Source organism: Oryzias melastigma, linkage group LG8, assembly GCF_002922805.2.
Source record: "Oryzias melastigma strain HK-1 linkage group LG8, ASM292280v2, whole genome shotgun sequence".
Lineage (NCBI taxonomy): Eukaryota > Metazoa > Chordata > Actinopteri > Beloniformes > Adrianichthyidae > Oryzias > Oryzias melastigma.
Window position 1 is genome coordinate 23,996,064 of NC_050519.1, and position 8,884 is coordinate 24,004,947.

Genomic DNA, 8,884 nt, shown 5'->3' on the forward strand with positions numbered 1-8,884 from the left:
TTCATAATTATGTTACGTTTTAAAAATGTAGTTTTAGAGTGTTCAATAAATGTTCAGCCGGTGACCTAAGGTGTGTTTTGGATTTAGACTTCTAGTGTGATTGAGTTTGACACTCCTGAGCTATATTCACAGAAAAATTAGCAATGCTTTGCTTTCATTCTGGTTTAGGGAGGGGCCACTTATTCCAGTTCTCATATACAGTCAGTGGTTCATTGGAGTGTTTTAAGAAGTGATCAAACAAACACAGGGAATCACCCGTTCTTGCGTCCCATGGGCTCTCTAACATCGTTTCCCGCCTGTCCCAGGAACGTCCTGGAGGGCTGGGGCTCAGGAACCGGAGGTGCTGGAGTTGCGGGGGCTCTCCTTTATTCAGGCCTCATCCAAGCTGGCCTGTCTCCCCGGGTGACCGTGCTGGTTATGCTGGTGGTCCCATTTTCCATGCTCATCAGGTAAGAGGACATAAACCTGCGCAGGTTCAAGTTTGTTGAAGGTCTTGCCCCCGCCCCCACCCCCCACACACACACCTCAAATCAGCACCAAAATACAATGGAAATCACACAGTTAATCTTTGTGTTTCGGACCAGCTACTGGTGCCTGCTGGTTCCTCCACCTTCACTGCCTCAGTGGAGCAGGAAGGAGGTCCCATATGCAGCTTTGGGCTCAGAGGAGGATCAAGTGGAGGAGTCAGAGGAGGAGGAGGAGTCAGAGGAGGAGGAGGAGTCAGAGGAGGAGGAGGAGAGATCACCAGCAGGTAAAAGTTACAGGCTCACATGACAAACACACGCCTAACTACAAATGAACGTTAAAAATGCTTCTGTGAAAGCAGCCATAAGCTTAAATGTATCTTCTAAAGATGAATTAATTATGCTAATCAAGCTAAAAGAATAGACAGAGCAGCAAGGTTTCAAATGACCTACAGTTATTTTCAGAAATGTAATCAACACTTAAAAATTTAAGAAGAACTAACGCTGTGTCTGCCTTCCCTTTCTACTCCCTAAATACTGAACTGACAAACAGGAAGTCCCACAAGTCTGCGTATGTAGGAGACATAAGCCTTCATACATTTATGCTTCGAATATTTCTTATTATTTCAGATACCCCAGAGAATGCATTTGAATAAAGAGCAAAACTGCATTCATATAGAGCATATTAATGGTTTATGTTAAGATACATTTATTTTTCTGATGAATGGAGGCTTCTGGGACACACTATAGTTTGGGATTATCCAGTGACCAGGATTTTAATGTAATGAGGAAGCTCACAGTTTAACAAATGTGATGTCACCCATTTGTCATACATTTTAGAAAGACTGTATGAATTGTGTTCTGATGACGAAGCTTACAGGATTGTTAAAAAGTACATTTAAATTAGTCATAGAAATATTTTTTAGGGTTGTGACAGCTTTTTAAATATGCGTTTCTGTGTTTTTCATGGATTTGTTTTAGCTTGATTGGAGCTGCTTCACTCCTGTGTTTTTTTCTCACAGGATCCAAACAAAGATTAAAAAAACAGACGTGTCCCTTTAATAACTTTCTACAAATACAAAACATTGTTGAACTCAAAGCGTGGTTGCTATAGACTGAATCAGGCTTTTAAAATGGAACGCAGCTTCAGCTTCATGGTTCAGCAATTGATGCTTTTTAAAAAGGCCGTTTTATTCAGATGCATGTTTGCTGCTTTATCTCTACAGGATAACGGTTTCGCTTTGATAAAAACATTTCAGAGATAATCGCTTTACCTTCCCATCACTCGTGTGGTCAAAGAGTCATGCTGGGTTTGGCAATCGAGGTTTAAAAAACGTTTATCTCATTAGCTCTGTCTTCCTGGACCCCTGATGTCTCAGAGTGGAGGTTGGTCTCCTCTGAATGTCTGTGAGATGAGGTGATGGAGATGAGGACACGGCAGTCCAGTCAGGAAAACCTTTCTATGAGACGTGTGACGCTTCCACAACAGCTCCTCTCTTTTATTGTGTGATTGCTCAGTAAGCATTCACACTATAGTGATTCTCCTGATCCTTTCTGTATGTTTTTTAGCACGTAAAACTCAATCACACTTTCAGATTTTTCATCAATCTTGGTATCAAAATGTTCATCTCGTTCAGAACATTACTGCTTGTATTTTGGTATTTATAAACTTTATAGTTTTTGAAATATTGAGCCAAATATGCCCCATAGAAAATGAATGAGAAAGTCTTCAAATTTAAAAGTTTTAAGTAGATTAACATCAAGCCTTTAAATATATTCATGTTATATGTTTTCATCTTTTAGAGTCATTTTCAAAAAAAAAAAAAATTGGAGTTTAGCTAATATTTTAGCAACATGCTAAAATTTTTGGCTAATTTAGATTATTGAGGAATTTTAGGCTATTCCAGAGTTTAGCTATTGTGAATCTACTAAGGTTTTTGGGGCAAATTTGGAGTTTAGCTCATATTTAAGGAACATGTTAAATATTTTTGCAAAATTGGCATGTATGAGAGATTTTTAAGCAGTTTGGTCAACTTGTGTGCTCTTTCATAGTCTTTTAGCAAATTTAGCATTTTACAAATAGCTTTGGCATTTGCAGCAAATTCCTTCAGCAAATAAAGTAAATTGCGTCACCATTTTCAGCAAAAGGTTTCAGCATCTTCATACTTTCAGCTAAAAGCATTCACACTAGCATTATCACAGGTAATGCAACTCTTCTAGTCCCTTGTTGGCCTCCTCTCCTGCTGCATGGAGCTGTTTTGTTTGTTATGGAGAAAGCTCTCAGACGTGTTGTCTCCTCTGAATGTCACAGTGGACAGAAGCTCGGGATCGTTCATCTGCAGGGAGAAGATGCAGGTCATCAAGGTGAGTATCCGCCTCCCGCTGCAGCGTGTCACATCCTCCCGTGCTGACTGTGCTGCCTCTGAGCAGGGCTTGTTGAAGTTCATGTTTCCACTGGGGCTGGTCTACTTCGCTGAGTACTTCATCAACCAGGGTTTGGTGAGTCTGCATCGCCACTCTGTCCTGATTCAACAAACCAAACCGCACTTCCTGTCACCAAGCCAAGATGGACAAATGTTTCTCTGTGTTTTTCAGATGGAACTCCTGTTTTTTCCAAACTTTTTCCTCTCTCATGCTGATCAGTATCGCTGGTGAGTGAACCACCAAGTCTTTGGAAAGAGAACTGATCCTCTAGGTATTTGACGACCTGCGTTTCTTTCCCTCTGTGTTCAGGTACCAGACGACGTACCAGTTCGGCGTGTTTTTTTCTCGATCCTCTCTTCGCTGTGTGAAGATCCGCCGACTCTGGATCCTCACTTCCCTGCAGGTGAGGATGTTCTCAGGAATGTGATAAAAACATTCCACATAATTAAGTTAGAAACCAGCTGTAAGTGGAGTTGTGTGGACCACATACCTGCCCCCCCTTGAGCCACCTTACCCCCCGAGAAGCTCAAAGGTGCAGCAAGATAGAAGGATTGTGAAAATACGATGCCTGCAGTCTGTCTGCTGCAGGACGGAGTGACAGCACCTCATGATTAATAGAAGTGTGTAGACATTCTGCCAGAAAGAATCTGCTGGCTTTAACAATAACACCAACCGCAGAAATGACTGTATGCACAATCACACACCAAAAGTACATTTCATGTCACAGATGAGACCTTTAGCACTAAAAATGTTTAGGTCACGAGCCGAACAGAATAAACATTTATTGAACACAATAAAACTACATTTTTTAAACTTTAAACCTGTAACTTCTTAACATAATTATGAACTAGATATATAGTATTACCTGTGATAATGCTAGTGTGAATGCTGGAAGATGAATTTAGCCACTGAAGATTCTGAAATTGATAGTTAAAAACGCTGAAGGTGAAAGGAATATTATTCCAGAATAAATCAACTTAAACCTTAAATAACTTTCAATATTTTACTCTCCATTAAAATATATTTATATATTATATATTGTCAAAATTATACAAGTTAGAAATAAGCACAAGATAACATCGGGCCATTAATAACAATAAAATAAAATGATCTGGAGGGCCGGATAGAATTACCTGGAGGGCCGGATCCGGCCCCTGGGCCTTGACTCTGACACGTGCATCAAATGAACAGAGTGGGTGCCTCAGTCTAGACTTTCCTTTGAAATGCTTCTTATATAAAGTTCTTTTCGTTTTTCTCATGATTTGAAGTTCAGCTTTGTCTTAACTGGTCATATTTTCCTTCTAAAGCGGTTCTGTGTTTCTGTAATCCTCCTAGAATTGTTCTGTGTTTCCTTTTTGTCAGCAGAATGATTCCTGATATCTTTATGTCTTTATTGGAGAAGCCTGAGGAACTTTGTAGTAAAGGTCTGGTTGAACATCGACCTCACCGTCTTGGTCCTCACTAAGCTGGTTTCCGAGAGTAGCCGGTCATCCAGCTGTGCTGTGTCTGCAGTGGCTGAATGCAGGATTTCTGCTGCTGGCTGTGAGGTTCCAGTTCCTGCCAAACGCCTGGCTGGTGTTCGTCATCATCTTCTACGAGGGTCTGCTGGGGGGAGCTGCTTATGTCAACACATTCCACTTCATCAGCAAGGAGGTTTGTCGTGTGTGTCCGTGGGTTGTGATGAATTCAACTTGTGTTTTTGATGACCGGCCGTTGTTTGATTCCAAGGAACTGAGAATGACATAAAACAACTTTTATGAACAGATCAAGAGGAAAAAATGAGCAAAATCTACAAAGAAAACTACAAACTTAAGACATAGTTTGCTTCAGAAACGTTCACTTTTTTTAATTGATTTATGAAACCTTTCATTGCAGTTATTTACTTAAGATGGAAATACTGGGCAGACTTTCAGCTGTCAGTGGAAGGTTACACATTGGAAACTCGTTTCCTTAGCATGTCCTGACCAGAAACAACTGAACATGGACACAAAGGCTGCATGAGCAGATCTTCAGGCTTCCACGTCGTTCATTTGTCTGATAACGCACACATCATTAGGCATTATTTGACAGTTTGATTGACAGCAATTCAAAAGGAGAATGACTCAGGAAAAAATAAAATAAAATGACTTCTTATTACGTTTGTTCTCTTTCATAAGAAAAATGCCACACATAGATTTTAAAAACTCAAAAAGCAGGATTTTCATTGAAGGGGGATTTAAAAACATCTTATTCTAAATTTAATCTTTAATTAGACAGTTTTTTCTTACCTAACACAATATTTTTAAATAGAAGTTTAATTTGTGACGATGACAAACACGTTTGATTTGGAGAAACTGGGAAGTTTTTTTTTACTCATTTTATTTACATCAAATCTTAGTTGTCTTAAAACTTGTTTTAGTTCCATTAGCAGATTTTTTTTCACTTTATAATAAGGAAAAACTCTTGTATTGTATGTTTGAACTTGTTTTGAGACAAAAATAATATTTAATATTTGCTTTCAAAAACGTTTTTTGTGTTTTTTATTTTTTTTAGTTTGCGAACAAACGTTTTTAGATGCGTAGTGCCTCATCTTGCTTTCGCCCTATCTTTGATTTTCTGTTCAACATTAGGTGTGTTTGAGATGACCCAGCGTCTCGCCTGCATTGTCGGCGAGACCAGGCGGCTGCAGGCGGGGCGGGGAAAGGCGCCTGAGATGAAGGCGGATAGTGAGACTGAACGAGAACAAGGAGTTGGGGGACATCCTTAACATTGGTTGAATTTTAAAATTCCACTTCTCCTCAGTATAATTCCTCAGGGTAACTTGCAGCCAGCGCAGTACCTATTTTCTGGCTGCGCTGGCTTAGGAAGGCGCCTTGAACCCGCCCCTTTCTCGCGATACTTCGTGACGGCGCACATTTGACGTCCGTGACAGGAACTAACCAGCATGCACTGCGCTCCAGGCGATCTGCGCCGCGCCAGGTCCGCCTTGATCATCTCAAACACGCTTGATGTTGAATGCAAAATCAAAGATGGAGCAAAAGCGAGATGAGGCACTACGCATCTAAAAACGTTGGTTCGCAAACATTTTTTATAAGAAAATAAAAGTTTGCCAATGCAAAAATATTTTTTGCAAGCAAACCAAAAGTTAGCAAAAAAGTTTCTAAAGGCCAATATTAAATATTTTATTTGCAATACTTAACATTTTGTTTGCAACTTAGACATTTTTTTTGCTTGCAAAGTGGTGGCACAAAAATCCCTCCAGATGAACAGACCGTCTGTGCACGTTGGAAAAAGCCGAGCGCCGTTGTGAACTCACTCCGTCCTTCCATTGACAGAAATGTTTGTGATGCTTTGATCCTCCAACAGCAGCTTCACTCTGACCTGCCAAATTCCAGCTGTTCTCAGGATCCAGACACATCTGAGCGCAGAAATCTGACTCTCAGAGTGGGATCAGTGTCACCACCAGCTCTGTTGACCTGTTTCCATGCGCTCCTACTGACTCCTGTCTTCTCCTCCACAGACTGAAAGCAGACACAGAGAGTTCGCCATGGCAGCTGCCAGCGTGGGAGACAGCTTTGGCATAGCGCTGGCTGCATGTGCAGCTTTTTTTGTCCACAGATACTTCTGTTCTCTGTGATGGAGCAGAACGGCCAACGATCAGAATGTGGGAGAAGAAATACACCTCCACAAACATGAGGACTTCTTAAAGTGGTTTAACCAACCAGAACTGTGAGAGAAGCAGAAACCACCGCAGACAACAGACCCTTTTCACTTCTGGTTTACAGCTTTAGAGCGGCAAAGCTGACAGCTGAACGATGTTCAACACAGTTTTACATCAATAATGAAAGGTAACCTAACCTGTTTCAACAGAAAAATGTACAATATTTATTTTATGAATGTCCTGCTGAATTGTATTTTCCTTTCCTGTCTTGGATCGTTTACAAATCTAAATACAAATTTGAATAATCCTTCATTTGAGGTTCTTTTGAAAATATTGACCTTTCATTTGAGCAGATATTATTCTAATGGTTTCTATTTTGCTTGATTTAATTCATACATCAAAAACTGATAGAAATTCATGCTGACCACCTGTAAGCCACATCTCCAGCTCAGCATTTTGACTGGCAGGTGACCATCAAATGGTCATTTTTAGAGCAGCCTGGGGGTGTGGTGGAACCAACGCTCAGACCTGTTTATTCTGACTGTTTACTTCTTTTCAGTAGTAACATCAGAACTGCAGTCTAAAGAAATGTGTCTGTCTGGGTAAAAGTCAATTCTGGTGTTTGGGGAAAGTCATGACTGCTGTAATCATTGACCTGGTTTAACAGGTGTTCTTTAAGGTTATAATCACTGTATTTAACATGCTTTTTTAAGGTTTCTTTTCTTTCTTAAAAACGAGTAATGCTAATCACAGACTACAAATGTAACTGCTAGATATTGTGATTTTTATTAAACATTGAAAGTTTTATTTATTGGGATGTTATTATTTGTTGCTGCTAATTAATTTATTTTCCGTCCAGTCTTTGTGCCTCAGTGCATCGTTCTGTTTGAGAAAACACTTCATTCAAGAAGAAAAGGATCCAAACTCCAGATCTCTGGATGCTGAGAGTTGTGGGAATATAATCCATTTCCAATGTTCGTAAATGTGTTCTCCGTCTGTGTAAGGCATAGCAAACTCCATGTAAACTACTCAGAAAAAGGACACTAAAATAATCATCTTATCACCCTGACCCCATAAAACCATCAGTATAAAAATATGAGTCTTTAAAATGCTGTGTGTGAGAGTGAGAATTCATGTTCACAACATCAACACAGCACTGTCAAAACAGAGTTCCTGATTGGTTGACATTTTTGAGCAAGTTCAGATTTGTAACTCTAGAAAATGCATCAGAATTGTTGATACTCTGCTCTACTCAAAATGCTAAAGAATCACGCCGGTCACTCCAGTCTCACCTCTGGACCTCTGGCTGGGTCTTTGCGCTGAGGACTGAACCCCACATTGCCTCTGGTGGAAGATGGCGCTAGTGTTTAGCAGCAGAGCCGCCATCAGTGTGTGAATGGAACTGTGACTGTAAACCCTGTGACAAAGTCAAGGCCCGGGGGCCGGATCCGGCCCTCCGGGTAATTCTATCCGGCCCTCCAGATCATTTTATTTTATTGTTATTAATGACCCGATGTTATCTTGTGCTCATTTCTAACTTGTATAATTTAAACAAAATATATTTTTATGGAGAGTAAAATATTGAAAATTATTTAAGGTTTGAATTGATTTATTCTGGAATAATATTCCTGGCTTTTTATTATTCATCATTATGTTAAAAAGTCATAGTTTTAAAGTTTTAAAAATGAGCATTCTGCTAGCTTTTGGACTATTTTCGTATTTACTAAGATTTTTTAGGCTATTTCGGAGTTTAGCTAATATTTCAGCTAGATACTAGCTGTTTTGACTCATGTAGGCTTTTAAAGTTTTTTTAGGCTATTTTCGAGTTTAGCTAATATTTACACACAAGCTATAGCAGGAAAATAAACTGATCTGGAGGGCCGGATCCGGCCCCCGGGCCTTGACTTTGACATGTGCAATAGAGTAACCCAATAGGGTTGAAGAGACATCTGTAGACATCTACAGTAGATCCATGTTAAGTGTCTAATAGACATCTTGTATCAGGTGGGCATGAGCAGATGAAGAAATGGCTTTGGAAAAAGCGTGTAGTGGTGATCAGGATGACATGCTGAGCGAGCCACAAGCTCCATTCTGATCATCCACTGTCAGACAAGCAGATCCATGAACGTCTTTGTTTCCCTCATCCGAGCTGGAATCTGGATCTAAGCTGAATATCAGAGCTTTAGCTCTAGAGCTTTAGCTCTGATATCGCTCGCCATTTTTGTGGCACCGAGGCGGCTGTAAACTAGAGGGAGAGAATGTAAACAAAAGGATGATGGGAAATAAGTGCAGGCTTACTCTGTGCCCACAGTCCATCCACAACTTGCATGCAAATTTCTGCTCAGAAGAAACTGTT

At 40.1% G+C, this 8,884-nt stretch overlaps 1 protein-coding gene across 1 annotated transcript; it reads left to right on the top strand.

Annotated features, from left to right (window-relative positions):
• The first annotated feature begins 175 nt into the window (after nucleotides 1-175).
• On the top strand, nucleotides 176-7,339 carry LOC112146155 (battenin). The gene is made up of 8 exons (XM_024271836.2): nucleotides 176-449; nucleotides 585-751; nucleotides 2,776-2,828; nucleotides 2,895-2,963; nucleotides 3,060-3,115; nucleotides 3,198-3,291; nucleotides 4,401-4,541; nucleotides 6,388-7,339. The coding sequence occupies exons 1-8, from the start codon at nucleotides 271-273 to the stop codon at nucleotides 6,502-6,504; spliced, it is 876 nt and encodes a 291-aa protein (XP_024127604.1). The 5' UTR covers nucleotides 176-270; the 3' UTR covers nucleotides 6,505-7,339.
• Nucleotides 7,340-8,884: the final 1,545 nt, after the last annotated feature.